The 18,165-nt window shown below is 37.5% G+C and overlaps 1 protein-coding gene and 1 pseudogene across 3 annotated transcripts in view; both read left to right on the top strand.

Moving 5' to 3' along the window:
- The window catches only part of LOC106163583 (leucine-rich repeat and calponin homology domain-containing protein 1-like), a 39,703-nt gene extending 27,049 nt beyond the window's left edge, over nt 1–12,654 (top strand). For all 3 annotated transcript variants that reach the window (XM_086996902.1, XM_086996901.1, XM_086996900.1), the window contains one exon: nt 7,817–12,654. In XM_086996902.1, coding sequence (XP_086853028.1) covers nt 7,817–7,930 — 114 coding nt within the window. In that variant the 3' untranslated portion in view covers nt 7,931–12,654. The remainder of the gene's footprint in view (nt 1–7,816) is intronic.
- A 1,652-nt stretch (nt 12,655–14,306) lies between these two features.
- Nucleotides 14,307–17,200, top strand: LOC106163592 (solute carrier family 2, facilitated glucose transporter member 8 pseudogene; annotated as a pseudogene).
- The last annotated feature ends 965 nt before the right edge of the window (nt 17,201–18,165 follow it).

Here is an 18,165-nt window from a genome sequence, read left to right as displayed (position 1 = left end):
AACAAAGATATTTTTTTGTCTGTTGTTTTTCTACCCCCCCCCCCCCTCCATCCCTCCAATCACATATGTGCACTTTGCCCAAATTTTGAATTGAGCTGAGTGTGTGGACCTTGCCACAGATAATGACGCACATGTACCGTTAACCCGTTCCCACTGGTCATGGTTGCATGTCTACTTCTGGTAGCACCGAGAAGCCATGTAGATGCATCAGCTAACTTTGAAAGCTGACCAGAAATGGCAGTGCAACTATGTAGACCAGAATGTAACATGCATGACATAGTCGGCACATGTGCAACATTATCTGTGGAAAGACCACCTAAGGACACACAGTAGAATATTTCAGCTTTCCATAGGGTCAATGTCCTTCATAGGGTCAAGGTCTTCCATTGGGTCAGTTAGCCCCACTGAGCTAGGTCCACCATTAGTGTTAAGAAATCAGATTTAAATGGCTATATACAGGCGTATGAGTTTGACATGCTGTTTGTAGCTCTCATTTACATTTTTGGCATAATTTAACAAAGATATTTACCTCATTTAATGTGTCTGTTAAATGGCCAGGTTAGTATGCTGAGGATAATTGTACCACCAGCGTTAGCGCTGGCGGTACACATGGTTTTAGTCCCGTCCGGTCCGTTCCGCCGGCTCCTGCGGCTCCGCCGGCTCCTGCGGCTCCGCCGGCTCCGCCGCCATGTTACCGTTACCGCTTCTCCTCCTAGACGGTAAGGGCCCCCATACCCATCTCTTGGATTTAGGTCACCTATAATCTCAACTCGTTCCACGTAAAATTTGGGCTTTGTCGGTATTGGGGTCTAGGTGTGGCACTCATTGCAATGCACCCTTGTCCAAAAATGGCATAATTAAATGCTAATTATCTACCCTACGGAAGGAATTATGGGAAAAATTTCTACAGACGGCTTTCCAAAAGTCATATGTGTAGATTTCAAATATGCCCTTGGATTTGACCTTTGACCTTTATTTCAAGGTCAAACGGGCAAAAAATTTTCAAAAAAATGAATTTTTTTACAAAAAAAAATTTATTTGCGCTGTTATTCAGATACCACACAGACTTAACCAATAAAATTATTGGAAAATATTACCCTTCAGGTCATCTTTCATCTGTGTGAATTTGGGGTCAATCGGTGCATTTTCACGGGTGTAGCGGCCATAAGATACCGAAACTGAAAACTGTCTGTAATTCGGGAACCGTTAATGCTAGAGACCCATTCTTTTTTGCATTTTGTAGAGCATGTAAAGCCCAACACTGGAGGTGGTCTCCGTTTTTTTGTATTCCATACGGTTTTCGAGTTACGCTGTATCAAAAAGTACATATTGGTGGTGAAAGCAAAATGTGCAGTACGGTAATGGATAATAAATTTTGAACTCTGGAAAAATAAAACATAAGGCTTGGCAAAGCAGACAACTTGTGGTCAAAAATGACATTATTTCATCAAATTTGAACTTCTGGAACTTCAGAGCACCTCCCATTTCAAGAATTTTGACCAAAATGACCTTTTCTTTATTTTAATTAATTTTTTCTGTAGGAAATTTAAGGCACATTAAGGTAACTCCGAAATTATAACATTTAGTCCCTTATATCTCCAAAACTGGCAGAGATAGGTCCATAGTTACTATTGAAGTTGAATAGGAAGTCATATACTGGCAATCTTACTGTGACCTTGAAATTGACCTTTGACCTACTTTTCACCATGAACTGAACTTTGGAAATTTTGCTTCCCTTTTATCTCCAAAACTAGCAGAGATAGGTCCATAGTTACTATTGAAGTTGAATAGGAAGTCATATACTGGCAATCTAAATGTGACCTTTAAATTGACCTTTGACCTACTTTTCACCATGAACTGAACTTTGGAAATTTTGCTTCCCTTTTATCTCCAAAACTAGCAGAGATAGGTCCATAGTTACTATTGAAGTTGAATAGGAAGTCATATACTGGCAATCTAAATGTGACCTTAAAATTGACCTTTGACCTACTTTTCACCATGAACTGAACTCTGCTAATTTCTTTCTCTTTTAACTCCAAACCTGGCAGAGATAGGTCCATAGTTACTATTGAAGTTGAATAGGAAGTCATATACTGGCAATCTAAATGTGACCTTGAAATTGACCTTTGAACTACTTTTTATCATGAATTGAACTTTGCAAATTTTGGTTCCCTTTTATCTTCAAAACTGGCAGAGATAGGTCCATAGTTACCATTGAACTTGAATTGGAAGTCATATACTGGCAATCTTACTGTGACCTTGAAATTGACCTTTGACCTACTTTTCGTCATGAACTGAACTTTGCAAATTTTGCTTCCCTTTTATCTCCAAAACTGGCAGAGATAGGTCCATAGTTACTATTGAAGTTGAATAGGAAGTCATATACTGGCAATCTAAATGTGGCCTTAAAATTGACCTTTGACCTACTTTTTACCATGAACTGAACTCTGCTAATTTCTTTCTCTATTAACTCCAAACCTGGCAGACATATGTCCATAGTTACTATTGAAGTTGAATAGGAAGTCATATACTGGCAATCTAAATGTGACCTTGAAATTGACCTTTGACCTACTTTTTATCATGAATTGAACTTTGCAAATTTTGGTTCCCTTTTATCCCCAAAACTGGCAGAGATAGGTCCATAGTTACTATTGGACTTGAATAGGAAGTCATATATTGGCAATCTTACTGTGACCTTGAAATTGACCTTTGACCTACTTTTCATGATGAACTGAACTTTGCAAATTTTGCTTCCCTTTTATCTCCAAAGTTACGCTGTATCAAAAAGTACATTTTGGTGGTTAAAGCAAAATGTGCAGTACGGTAATGGATAATAAATTTTGAACTCCGTAAAAATAAAACATAAGGCTAGGCAAAGCAGGCAACTTGTGGTCGAAAATGACATTATTTCATCAAATTTGAACATTTGAAACTTCAGAGCACCTCCCATTTCAGGAATTTTTACCAAAATGACCTTTTCTTTATTTTAATTAATTTTTTCTGTAGGAAATTTATGGCACATTATGGTAACTCCAAAATTATAACATTTAGTCCCTTATATCTCCAAAACTGGCAGAGATAAGTCCATAGTTACTATTGAAGTTGAATAGGAAGTCATGTACTGGCAATCTTACTGTGACCTTGAAATTGACCTTTGACCTACTTTTCACCATGAACTGAACTTTGCAAATTTTGCCTCCCTTTTATCTCCAAAACTGGCAGAGATAGGTCCATAGTTTCTATTGAACTTGAATATGAAGTCATATACTGGCAATCTAAATGTGGCCTTGAAATTGACCTTTGACCTACTTTCCACCATGAACTGAACTTTGGAAAATTTGCTTCCCTTTTATCTCCAAAACTAGCAGAGATAGGTCCATAGTTACTATTGAAGTTGAATAGGAAGTCATATACTAGCAATCTAAATGTGACCTTAAAATTTACCTTTGACCTACTTTTCACCATGAACTGAACTTTGCAAATTTTGGTTCCCTTTTATCTCCAAAACTGGCAGAGATAGGTCCATAGTTACTATTGAAGTTGAATAGGAAGTCATATACTGGCAATCCTACTGTGACCTTGAAATTGACCTTTGACCTACTTTTCATCATGAACTGAACCTTGCAAATTTTGCTTCCCTTTTATCTCCAAAGTTACACCTTATCAAAAAGTACATTTTGGTGGTTAAAGCAAAATGTGCAGTACGGTAATGGATAATAAATTTTGAACTCCGGAAAAATAAAACATAAGGCTTGGCAAAGCAGGCAACTTGTGGTCGAAAATGACATTATTTCATCAAATTTGAACATCTGGAACTTCAGAGCACCTCCCATTTCAAGGTTTTTTTTTCCAAAATGACCTTTTCTTTATTTTAATTAATTTTTTCCGTAGGAAATTTATGGCACATTATGGTAACTCCAAAATTATAACATTTAGTCCCTTATATCTCCAAAACTGGCAGAGATAAGTCCATAGTTACTATTGAAGTTGAATAGGAAGTCATGTACTGGCAATCTTACTGTGACCTTGAAATTGACCTTTGACCTACTCTTCACCATGCACTGAACTTTGCAAATTTTGCCTCCCTTTTATCTCCAAAACTGGCAGAGATAGGTCCATAGTTTCTATTGAAGTTGAATAGGAAGTCATATAATGGCAATCTAAATGTGACCTTGAAATTGACCTTTGACCTACTTTTTATCATGAATTGAACTTTGCAAATTTTGGTTCCCTTTTATTTCCAAAACTAGCGAGATAGGTCCATAGTTACTATTGAACTTGAATAGGAAGTCATATACTGGCAATCTAAGTGTGACCTTGAAATTGACCTTTGACCTACTTATAATCATGAACTGAACTCTGCTAATTTCTTTCTCTTTTAACTCCAAACCTGGCAGAGATAGGTCCATAGTTACTATTGTAGTTGAATAGAAAGTCATATACTGGCAATTTACTGTGACCTTGAAATTGACCTTTGACCTACCTTAACTTAACTTTGATTGTACCATTTTAAGTTATATATATTTTTTGCGTATTTTGAAAATTCTTGTTGATTACATTTTTATAGCTTGTCAAGCATAAGACTGGTGGCTGTGTCCCTTATTTTGTGTATGTGGGGGGTCTATACGAATGCGCTTGCTCCAGCTGGTGGTACAACATTCGGAGGCGGTATCGCCTCTCTGATCCTCTAGTTTTCCATATATTTAGTTTGTTTAGAAAAAAATGTGGAATGTTTCTGTTATGACAGGATTAAGTAACCAAGCAAGCTCTCTTGGAAGTGTATTGTGTGCATTTACTTTGCAGGCACAGTAAGCATGATGCGTGTTCATGTAAGTCCTTGTATTCACACATTGTTCATATATTACATCATGCACTTTTCAATGCACATGCAAATGCATAAAGGTTTATATGATATGATATGATCCTGAATGGCATGACGGGAAACTTCATCTACATGCCCCCTGGAAGAACTAAAATGTTTTGACAGTGGGTACAAGGCAAATGAAGACCATGATGAAAAAACACAGAAATAAAGAAACATGAAATGTTACTATAAAATTTTACAATGAAATAGTACGGTAGCTTACAAATTTCTTATTATAACCTTGACAGTTCTCACAGTGGCCCTGATTATGAGTTTTTGACTTAAATCTGTATGAAATTGTTGCACAGTTTTGGCACGGTAAATTTAATATTAATTTTGGTATATTTCACTATATTTGCATTAAAACCTCCACGCAGGTATTTTCAAATTTATGTTTAAGCATTTTACACCAATTACAATTTTTATTAAGTGCACTAGCAAAAGCCAATAAGGATAAAAAAAAAGGATTCTGTTCTATTTAGTTTAAAAAATGGATATATTTTAGTTCTTTATTTATACATACCAATGATTTGGATGAATAGGGGTAATCATTGAAAGCCAATAAGTCTGCATTTACCATGCTTTTTGGTGGTTGTTGTTGTTGTTGTTCTTGTTTATTAAATGTTACTTTTTGGTATTAGCTTTACATTTTGTCTGTAAATTTTTTCGTAGAACAAAAATTGTCTGCAGATTAATGTAATGGCTGCCATAACTACAACTTGGATTTCTGTCTCCCATTCTTTCAGGACGTCGTCTGCACACCAGATGATATCTTGGATGAAATACGCCCTCGTCGAGTCGTAAAAACTGTGCAACAATTACTCGACTTACCGCGCATAACGCTCAAAGATAAGATAATCTCCTGGATGTGCCTGGTTGTTTTCTTGGGGACCTGTCTTTTGCTTGGTTTTCACCCTTTGTTCATATAAATGTTATCTCTTTTGTGATTGGCTGTCTCTTTGTTTGCACATGCTTCATTATTTGTTTGCTGGCTTCTTATTGGTTGCCTTCTTTTGTGACCTAATTGTGAACTTGTAGTGTGGACTTGCCAGGCTCTTTTAATTCATTGCCAGCCCCTCTGCTAAAATGGCAGCGTTTAACTGCTTAAGTCTTTTTTTTTTTTTTTTTTTACTCTCTCAAAAATAATAAAATGCTAACCAACTGCTACTTTCTGAAATACAGAAAGGATACCTGTATGTAGCAGTGAGTTCAAGGGATATGGTGAAAGAGACTTAATTTGGCTGAAGTGATACCTTAAAAGAGACCAGTGATGGCAACAGTATTAGAAAACAGACCCATAGGGTGCATCTGGCCTGATGTAGAATTATGTCCTGATATGTGTCCTCTTTTGCACGCTTACTTCTCCACAGTGGCCCATTTATGTCATGCCATGAGGCTTAAAAAGATTGTGTTCTTCATTCCTGTCTTGCTAGTTGACTTGGACGGTTGGTCCTTTGTGATGTTAACATATCTGGTGTTTGCATTTTTTTTTCTGTGTAATTTTGTTGTTTACTTGTGTAGGAGGTTGAAACTGCTGAAGTTGAGGTTTATGATCAGAGAAAGATATCATATGATTCCAAAAAATGTTAGTCAAATATTATGCTGAAAATTATATTCCATATCCATGTTTTACAGAAAAATACAATTATCATTAATCCATATCTGAAGAATTTATTAAGAAAAGTATCATGGGCCTGTGATATTGTCCTTATTCTTGTTTGTTGTTTGTACATTATTATTACTATGGTTGAGAACTGCTGAAGAAATAGACAGGGAATTCCTTTTGTATTTGAAAAATACAGCTGCTTCTAGAGAAACTGATGCAGGTTTTTTACAAATGGAAGTTTATATTGAGAAAATGTAAGGCCAACAGTTCCTATGATGTTGGATTTGTGGCTGAAAGTTGAAACATGCTAAATGCAATATAAACACTGCCATTGATTTAGGCAGCTAAGAAATATGGGACGTCTATTTTGGGGGAATGAAAAAATGCTAGTCTTCTGTGGGTGATTATCTGTGTTCTTTCTGTGATATGACTTCTATGTTTGATATGCCAAAAACTCACTGCCCCTAGTCAATGATGACTGAAACATGTGGTCCTTTTGATGCTAAATGTGTATGGATATTGCAAAGATAGCACAGTCACTTTTCATGCAATAATAATATGTTGTAAGGAATAACAAGAAATCTTGAGTGTTGTGAAGTACAAGTAAAGTTGCATTCCATGCCCATTTTTATGGTAAAAAAAAGTGACCATTTCTTGTGTCAGTCTTGTAGATAAATTTTTTATTGTGACTGGTCAAAAAATGCTGCAGTGGGACCATATATGTAACTTCTCCCATGACAATGTCAAGTACAACTATATAAGTTAATCTGTATTATACACACTTAATCTTAAAAAGAGGCGTAAATGTAGCCATCTGGTCTTAAATGTTATTTAGTGTCCAGTGAAAAATGAAGGGCAACAATTTTAAGCCTGTGGCAGCAATATATATATATATATAGGAACTGTAAACTACTAAAGGAGACTTACTTTACTGAGCTAAGTAACATTGTGCTGCTGATTAAAAATCTTAAAAAGGGCATGTTTAGAAGAGTTCATTTGCTCAACTTTACAAAGGTGCATGGGGCTTGTACCCAAAATTACTGAAATGAGTGTAAGATTGTCTGGTATGGGCAAGCAATAGTTGGAGATGACAAAATAGTCATAACAATACTGTATTGCTTTTTTTTTCTAATTTGGTTCTTTAAGCAACAGATCTTAGTTTAATGAAAGTATGTGAATGTTGTCTTGTGTGTATTTGTAATATTTGTGTGTGTTTGTCTTGTATTTTTTGTACTACTCTGTTAGTTTATGTTATTGTGTCACTAGAGCTTGCTTCATTTTTTAAAAAAGCATGTTTTTCTTCTTTTTTTACTTATTTTCATCCTCGTCTCCCCATGAAACAACAGGAACATCTGTGTTCAGCCAGTGACATTTTGGAGGAGAAGAACTTCTCAAGAATATCTTTGGCAGTGCAAGCACTGATCCAGGAATCCCCACAGACACAACAGTCAACTGTATGACAGGAAGTGGTGCAGTCGCCATGGCGACAAGGAAAGACTGTGATGCTGCTGATCTTGTTTTTAGATACAACCAAGCTAGTCAAGACACTTCTGTCGAGTTTAGGCAAAACTTTTTGTTTTCTTTCAGAAAAGTGATATTTATTTTTAATTTCACCTCTGATAATGATATTTATCATATGTGATCATCCTGCAAATTCTTAAAACAGCAAACTTGGTCGTCTTTTTTGTTACCTTTTCAATCTTTTGTATATGGTTTATTGGTATTGAAGTTTAATGCCATAAACTTGGAGGATGGTCTTGTGTCAGCTTTGGAAGTATCTTTTAAACACACACACACACACACACACACACACACACACACACACACATGACATAATATGCATTATTATAAAATCAAAATGTATTTAGATCATTGTAAGTATTTTCATTGCAAACTAAGGAATTCCGCATGAATTATCTCTGACAACAACCTTTTTATAATTATCAGTATTTATTGCTACATGTAAGTCCTTTGTTTTTTTACCATCCAAAATATGAAATATTTTATCTATGATGGAAAAATCATCCTCAAAGTAATGGGTTGGAGTTAAGGTCCTACTGACTACTGATTTTAAAAAATTGGTTGGAGATTTTTGTCAGTGGTTTATTATCATTATTTATTTTTTTAATAGCTAGTGTTTCTAAGTCATTTCACAACTGCTTAATGCGCCAAAACACTAATTAGCTATTATATATCATCAAATTTGGCCAGGAAACCTTAAAACTACTTATTGTACCACCAGCGTAGGCGCTGGCGGTACACATGGTTTTAGTCCCGACCCGTATGTTCCGCCGGCTCCTGCGGCTCCGCCGGCTCCTGCGGCTCCGCCGCCAAGTCACCATTACCGCTTCTCCTCCTAGACGGTAAGGGCCTCCATACCCATCTCTTGGATTTAGGTCACCTATAATCTCAACTCGTTCCACGTAAAATTTGGGCTTTGTCGGTATTGGGGTCTAGGTGTGGCACTCATTGCAATGCACCCTTGTCCAAAAATGGCAAAATTAAATGCTAATTATCTCCCCTACGGAAGGAATTATGGGAAAAATTTCTACAGACAGCTTTCCAAAAGTCATATGTGTAGATTTCAAATATGCCCTTGGATTTGACCTTTGACCTTTATTTCAAGGTCAAACGGGCCAAAATTTTCAAAAAAACAAAATTTTTGCCGAAAAAAAAATTATTTGCGGTCTTATTCAGCCACCACACAGACTTAACTAATAATATTAATGGAAAGTGTTACCCTTCGGGTCATCTTTCATCTCCGTGAATTTGGGGTCAATCGGTGCATTTTCACGGGAGTAGCGGCCATAAGATATCGAAACTGAAAACTGTCTCTAATTTGGGAACCGTTAATGCTAGACACCCATTCTTTTTTGCATTTTGTAGAGCATGTAAAGCCCAACACTGGAGGTGGTCTCGGTTTTTTTGTATTCCATACGGTTTTCGAGTTACGCTGTATCAAAAAGTACATATTGGTGGTGAAAGCAAAATGTGCAGTACGGTAATGGATAATAAATTTTGAACTCCGGAAAAATAAGACATAAGGCTTGGCAAAGCAGACAACTTGTGGTCAAAAATGACATTATTTCATCAAATTTGAACATCTGGAACTTCAGAGCACCTCCCATTTCAAGAATTTTGACCAAAATGACCTTTTCTTTATTTTAATTAATTTTTTCTGTAGGAAATTTATGGCACATTATGGTAACTCCAAAATTATACCATTTAGTCCCTTATATCTCCAAAACTGGCAGAGATAGGTCCATAGTTACTATTGAAGTTGAATAGGAAGTCATATACTGGCAATCTAAATGTGACCTTAAAATTGACCTTTGACCTACTTTTCACCATGAACTGAACTTTGCAAATTTTGCTTCCCTTTTATCTCCAAAACTGGCAGAGATAGGTCCATAGTTACTATTGAAGTTGAATAGGAAGTCATATACTGGCAATCTAAATGTGACCTTAAAATTGACCTTTGACCTACTTTTCACCATGAACTGAACTTTGCAAATTTTGCTTCCCTTTTATCTCCAAAACTGGCAGAGATAGGTCCATAGTTACTATTGAACTTGAATAGGAAGTCATATACTGGCAATCTAAATGTGACCTTAAAATTGACCTTTGACCTACTTTTCACCATGAACTGAACTTTGCAAATTTTGCTTCCCTTTTATCTTCAAAACTGGCAGAGATAGGTCCATAGTTTTTATTGAACTTGAATAGGAAGTCATATACTGGCAATCTACACGTGACCTTAAAATTAACCTTTGACCTTCTTTTCACCATGAACTGAACTTTGCAAATTTTGCTTCCCTTTTATCTCCAAAACTGGCAGAGATAGGTCCATAGTCTCTGTTGAACTTGAATAGGAAGTCATATACTGGCAATCTACATGTGACCTTAAAATTGACCTTTGACCTACTTTTCACCATGAACTGAATTTTGCAAATTTTGATTCCCTTTTATCTCCAAAGTTACGCTGTATCAAAAAGTACATATTGGTGGTGAAAGCAAAATGTGCAGTACGGCAATGGATAATAAATTATGAACTCCGGAAAAATAAAACATAAGGCTTGGCAAAGCAGACAACTTGTGGTCAAAAATGACATTATTTCATCAAATTTGAACATCTGGAACTTCAGAGCACCTCCCATTTCAAGAATTTTGACCAAAATGACCTTTTCTTTATTTTAATTAATTTTTTCTGTAGGAAATTTATGGCACATTATGGTAACTCCAAAATTATACCATTTAGTCCCTTTTATCTCCAAAACTGGCAGAGATAGGTCCATAGTTACTATTGAACGTGAATAGGAAGTCATATACTGGCAATCTAAGTGTGACCTTGAAATTGACCTTTGACCTACTTATTATCATGAACTGAACTCTGCTAATTTCTTTCTCTTTGAACTCCAAACCTGGCAGAGATAGGCCCATAGTTACTATTGAAGTTGAATAGGAAGTCATATACTGGCAATTTACTGTGACCTTGGAATTGACCTTTGACCTACCTTACGATGAACTTAACTTTGATTGTACCATTTTTAGTTATATATATATTTTTTGCATATTTTGAAAATTCTTGTTGATTGCATTTTTACAGCTTGTCAAGCACAAGACTGGTGGCTGTGTTCCTTATTTTGTATATGTGGGGGTCTATACGAATGCGCTTGCTCCAGCTGGTGGTACAATATTCGGAGGCGGTATCGCCTCTCTGATCCTCTAGTTTTATTATAAGATCTAAAAATCATACATGATTTTAGTACTTAAAGACACTTATATTAGCTGCTTGATCAATCCATTAATTCTGCTATTATCAGCCAGCAGTTGGCAATATGACTGTGGTGATTTATTTCTATCAGAATGAAACAAAATCCTGGTAGTTTTTATTCAAATATGGTGGTTTGAAATTGTCTTCACCTTGTCTAAGATAAACTACAAAAAGATGGTTTAAAGTTATAGTAAATAGTTGATATATTTGAACAACACAGATGTATGATCTTCCAAGAAACATTTTAAAATATTGAATCAAATATTTTGAGAAAAGAGTTTGCTTTGCATCAGAAAATTGCATTGAGTGTCTGAAAATGAGAAATTGTGGAATGGTGGAATATTAGGAAAAGAAAAACATTTGACAATTTAAAACGAAAACCATTTGCAAAGCCAAGGTAAATACTAAGAAGAATTATATAATACCAAAAAATTCAGGTGGACTTGAATATATAGCCAAACCATATCTCCTTTGGTGCTAGTGAAAGGGGTTGGATTTTCCAAATTCAGTGTGTATTAAAAATGAAATATATTTTTTCTACAATGGTAATTGTGATACATATATTGTACTGACTTATACTGCAATGTATGTCAGGAAACAAAACATCCAGATGTGGAGTGGTTTCGCTTATGCACACCATGCATAAGTGAGCATTGCTCCCACACCTGGGTCTTTCATTAACGACATATGCCTGGGTAAAAGTCAGATACACCACTCGTCAGCAAGGTGTATGGGGCATCCATGTGTGCTTTGTATTCATTACGTACACCTCGCTGACTCATGGTGGTTATATTACATATACAAAAATGTAAAATGTACTTAAATTATTGGCTTGGTTGGATTACACTGGTTTGATGGGTCTTTCATATCAGTAGTTATAAGTGTTTTAACCAACGACAAAATGTTCTTTTCAGTTTTACCTCAAGGGTAATATGTACTCAGGCTTTCATCCAAATCAATGATATTATATCTGAGGCATTAAATATTTATAATAAGCCATAGAACAATGCATCCATGGGGTGGGTGAAGAGTTCAAATATATGGACGGGTGCAAAAATAACCCGTTTTGCCAGATACTTTATTATAAAATTTAAGAAATGCGTGGAAATATGGAAGTGTACTTTAAAATTTACTCAACATTGTAAAATTCTTCATTGTATTGAAACATTGTAATTATAGTACATCACTGTATTTATTTCAAAAGGTGAATTGGTTTCTGCGAAGTAGTAATGTACATTGGTATTTATTATGCAGCGGAAGTGTTTTATATTAAAGGCATACAGATTGTGTTTGGTGAGATTCAGTCGCAGCCAACACAATCTGGGGCTTTCTCCACATTCTAGCGATGTACAGTAATAAATTGCCTGTAAATATATATATTTCATCAATAAAAATAATCATGTAAGCAAGCGTTTTCTCAGTTTTTTTAATTGGGAGTTCAGTCTTTATTTTCTAAACTTGATATACTCTAAACAAACTTTTCCATACTTGGTTACTGTTACGCGTAAAACCTAGTAAGTAATACTTGACCGTACGTTCATTGTGGATGGCCTCCGTAGATTCTTTTGTGATGCTGAAAGTTTTGGCAAAATTATGCAACCATTAGCCCGTAGCAATGTCACACAAGACCTTAGCACTAATTCCCGAAGAGACATTGTTCGGTGGACTTAAGGTGATCGTAATAATGGGAGAACCTGTTGTAATGTTAGGCTCTTCAGACTTTTTTTAGGTCATCTTCCTTTTCACCCCCTCCCCCGTTTGGTGTCTGTGGAGACATAACTAAGGGACCATTCCCACAGATATTTGGATCGATCTATCTCCCTGGGGAGTCTCACTAAATTGCTGTCAACTTGACCGGCTTAAATATCTGTCACCTAAAGTATATAATGTACTTCATTTATCCCTTAAAAAGAATTTGCAAAACCCAGGTTCTGCAATGCCCGGATAAAAAATCCCAAAGAAGATCCTTCAAGGATATTCGCTTCCTTTCCACAACAACAATATCTGGCACATACGGAACGATCCTATCAGATAGGTGATCGGATTGACAGTTCGCGATTTGCACTGTGATGTTCGCGGCTACTATCTATACGTTCGCACCATATAATCGTGGTTTGAGTCGCTAACTCGTTTGCGTATTTCTTTTGTTTAATATCAGCGATAGCGAGATAAATTCTTTTATTTCTTTTGAAAAGTCAGTAGACCTGAAGCAACATGCGGTCTTTACCCCTGAATTTGCTCAATTTTCCGCAGAGATTATCCGATTTCCTCTTAGCATGACCTACCTGAGCTGGACACGGGCACTTGTGCTGGTGATGAGTAAGTGGATACAGTGTTTCACCCCATTTCCATAGATTTTTAGATTGATCTATCCCTGTGGGGAGTCTCACTAGATTACTGTCAGCTTGGCCGGCTTAAGCGTCTGTCCCGCCTACTAAAAGCTGTAAGGGGGTAATTAACTATGGTGCCCGCTCGGCTGACTGCAATTTAGCGTGAACCCCCAGGGAGTTAGGTCGATCTAAATCTCTGGGAAAGCACCCATAATATTCTAACGATTAAACCAGGGTACTGTTGAGCTCGTGACTGACCTTGAATAAAGGCCTTGTGAACAAACAGTGCGTGCTTGGGTCTCATTATCATCAACAATGAATGAGTCTACGTTCATAGTCGGTGTCACAGTCTCGGAGAATCATCGGACTCAGATCGTCGTAAGAAAATTGGATTGTAGTTTAAAGTCAGCATTATGGCTTATCGTCTTTACTTTTTTGCCTTATCGACACATATTGTTAATAACCAATCAATCAAATACAAATCAATATAAACAAAGTTTAATTTTGAATAACGAAAAACGTATTTTGCATGGGTCCTAAACCTTCTCCATTTTTTCTTCAATAAAAGTATTTTAATACAGTTCTTATATTTCCATTATGTTGAAAAAAGAATGTACATAAAAATATCGTAAGGCGGAAATGAACTCTCATTCCTTTTAGGGTAAGTCGAGGTTTGTATATGGGACAAATGTCACCTATCCAAAGTAACGGGGGAACGGACCACGGTTACTGACGGACTGCCATTCCTGTCACACCGGTCTTACAACGTAACGTTCTGATCACGGAACGTTAGACTCACGTGCACGCCACACAGTGAAAAACTGTGGTTCATTGTTACCAGAACCCTGAGTGTCAGAGGACAGTAAAAACTAGCTTGTTAACTATGGGATCACTTTTACTGGTATTGCTGATACGGGTTATGTATGAAATCAAGATCGAGCTGGCAATACCGGAATCTAGAACCTAGGGTATTACCAGCGGCCTAGACGGAGAAGTTTCTCTCTATCTATCTGGGTTACTGATATCACTGATAAGTCTGGTACTACATTATTCCTTGTTTATGAAATACGGTTAATAATTATGAAGAGGATGCAACACTCTCTGCAGTAAAGATACTAGCTCTCGTGTGATTTGGATATTTTAGTAGAGGTACGATCGTGACTTATTGGCTCCTATTGTTTATTTTTTATCGCAGTGAACTTCGGATGAGTTCTTGTGCAGTTGGAAGCGACCCAAAGTACCTCACCATATCTACTTTTTAGGAGACGTTTCATTACATTGGGACTTACATATGTTCTATATCAGAAGCAAATAATATTGGCGGCATAGTTATAACAGTAATCTATTGAGGAAAAGACCTATACACTGCAGACGAAATGGCCGATCCCTCAGTCAGTATTATAAATACTCAACCACAGACAAAGGACACGCAAAAAAAGCTTCATTTTAATGGGCTTTTTGCGGTAGTCAGCGCATGTTTTGGGGCTATGGCTTTCGGATTCAGCCTCGGCTATGCCTCGCCAAGCGGACCAGAACTGACCCAACTTGGTTTGTTGACTGACGACCAGTTGTCATGGTTTGGCTCAATCCTGAACATTGGCGCCATCTTGGGCGGCCCAGTTTGCGGGTACTTCGCGGATTTCGTCGGAAGGAAGTTGGCTTTAATGTTTTGCTCGGTACCGTACACGCTTGGCTGGCTTCTGATAGCCTACGCCTCCAATGCCACCATGCTCTACAGCGGGCGCGCTGTGGCTGGGTTTGGCCTCGGCTGGCAGACGATGGTGGTACCTTTGTATATTGCGGAGGTGTCCAGCAAGGAACACAGGGGTGTCATGGGTACCTTGAACCAATTGTTTCTCGTCCTAGGGGTATGTATCGTCTTTGCTTTGGGGATATGGTTCCCATGGAGATGGTTAGCGATAGCTGCAGCAGTGCCGCCTATCGTTCTGCTCGTCACAATGACTTTCATGCCAGAGACGCCGACCTGGCTGCTGCGGAATCACCGGGAAATGGAGGCTTTGCGCATGTTGTCGTGGCTACGAGGTGACGCGAGAGAAGCTGAGACGGAGCTCAGCCTTATGAAGGAACATATGGAAAAGGAACTCACCGAACACAAAGAAAAGTTATCTTGTGCAGACTTCACCGTGTCAAGTACCTACAAGCCTTTGATTATTGGGATCCTTTTGATGGTGTTCCAGCAAGCAGGAGGCGTCAACGCAGTCACTTTCTACATGGTCAGAATTTTCAAGTCGGCGGGGTTCACGGGAGAGGCGTACTTGATACCAGTCATCGTCTCCTCGTGCCAAATCCCGCCAGTTTTGCTGTCCGTTGTCCTTGTGGACCGGCTTGGACGGCGTCCTCTTTTGGTGATCGCTGGGGTCATTATGGCAGCAAGTTGCGCGGGCATTGGTACCTATTATTACTTCGAAGCGCGGGAAAGTGTAGAGAGCCTGCATTGGCTTCCAGTCACTAGCCTTATAGCTTATAATGTTGGCTTTGCGTTTGCTTGGGGATCAGTCCCGTATGTTTTACTCTCGGAAATATTTCCCCCAAAAGTGCGAGGACTGGGTATCGGCGCCGCGGTGGCGACCTGCTGGTTGACGTCATTTCTCGTTACGAAGTTTTTTGCGGGTCTGGAACTCGCGCTACGAACGTATGGGGCTTTCTGGCTGTTTGGCGGCGTGTGCGTCGTAAGCGTTCTCTTTACGCTGCTGGCGGTGCCAGAAACGAAGGGGAAATCTCTAGATGAAATCCAGGATTACTTTGAGGGTTAGACCTCTTCCGACAACATTTAAACTGATATCTGTTGACATCGAATAGCATCTTTTAATCTTTTTGTATGATTTTAATCATTTTAATAATATTAAAATATTAGAGATGAGATTTATCCGAATATTGACGGAATTCCAACTTCTTGGCAGCCATTTTTTAGATCGATCCAGATATGCAATAAAAACCGAGGAGATAGGTCTGGATCCCAAGCCATATTTTCAGAATTTTTCACTAAATGGCAGTATTATTTCTGACGTCAGTATTAAAGTATTTGCGTTTTATTTTCTCAGTAGGCTATATATTGAATCAAAAATCTCATAACGTGTCGAAATACTTGTATAAATCATATATAACGGAACCCGAAACGCCCAAAAGCGAATTTCACACAAATTTATCGTGTACGTTAAACCACACTTTTACCAACTATTAGCTGCCTATTGCTGCTGTTCAGATAACAGGTTTCGGCTCTAGATATCTCTTGCGTGCACAGATAATGATATCTTCTCATAATATTAGAGAAAGGTATATATATATATATATATATATTCACGTGCACGTTGAGTGACAGTTGGAGAACTATTGTATTATGTTATCGCTCGTGGTGTTAATGCTGCTTGTCATATGTTGTGATGTGTTATTGTAATATACTTGTACTTGAGAAGTGAGCACTTTGTATCAATCAGATAATTTTGAGATTATGAACATTATTTTAATTTACGCAGTTACTTATTTATTAGAGGGACATATTCTGTTTCTTGGTTTGTAAAGGTTGATTTATTCAAAGGTACTTGTTTCACTTTGATTAAATTGATAAGATAGGTTTTATACAAACAATAAATATGTTAAATTGTTTACATCTTTTCCTTAAGAGCCGAGGACTAAAATATACAGATTCACTAAGAATTTTATGATTAAGCCGTAAAAGTGAAAATAAAATTTTAAACTGCGCAGGGATAAAATAACTTGAACCAATTCACTCCCTTTCAAAGTCAAAAATCTACTATTTCTTGGTAAAAATCTTAGAACAGAATAAGCTGGATGAGTGGGACCCTCAATTCTTTTTGTTGTTTTCTCCATTCTTCCGTTTATGATATCACTCATGATACTAATAAAATTCTCTGTTCCTCCGATGTAGCCCTCCCTCCCACACCGGATGATATGGTAAATCCAAAAGTTAAAATGGTCTCATTCACGCATCTATAAACGTTTAAATTGTGTTAGAGATCTTTGCGTCAGGTGGATCCGATGTTTTACCTCCACCCCCCACCCCCCAACTCCCCACCCCCACACATACACTCGCTCCCCCAGCACTCTTTAACGTTTGTGGGGGGTGACTGTCTTTTGAGAAAAAAGTATAACAATATTTATAATATTTATGCATGTACATATCACATCTATAACAAATATATATTACATACAAACAAAGTATATGGAAGTGCCTTTCATATGGGATACATTGCCGTTCAAATCTGTTATTTTGACTTTTTACTTACACAAACAGATTGTATAACTTTGAGTTCACTGGTTTACGCAAAATTGCCTGTCGACCCCCCCCCCCCCCTCCCCCTCTCCCCTACTCTGTCGATCTCCTACCCAGGGCTTAATTCATATTGATTTTTTACTAAATATATTCGCAAATCTGTCTCGGGCTAATTCATGACACAGTTCTCTACTGCCACGTTAGACAAAAGTGCACATAGTTAATATGCGGCTCTGGTAAGGGATACACTACTCCTATCTACGGACCTGGTGCACTTTCTGTACATGTTCACAGACAATGACTTTGATTATTGGAAGAACGTGTCCCAGAAAACACCAA

Source organism: Lingula anatina, chromosome 10 (genome assembly GCF_051362555.1).
Source record: "Lingula anatina isolate TDL-2025a chromosome 10, LinAna3.0, whole genome shotgun sequence".
In the NCBI taxonomy this organism is placed as follows: domain Eukaryota; kingdom Metazoa; phylum Brachiopoda; class Lingulata; order Lingulida; family Lingulidae; genus Lingula; species Lingula anatina.
The sequence above is the reverse complement of the archived record's forward strand: the minus strand, read 5'-3'. Positions and strand labels throughout refer to the sequence as shown.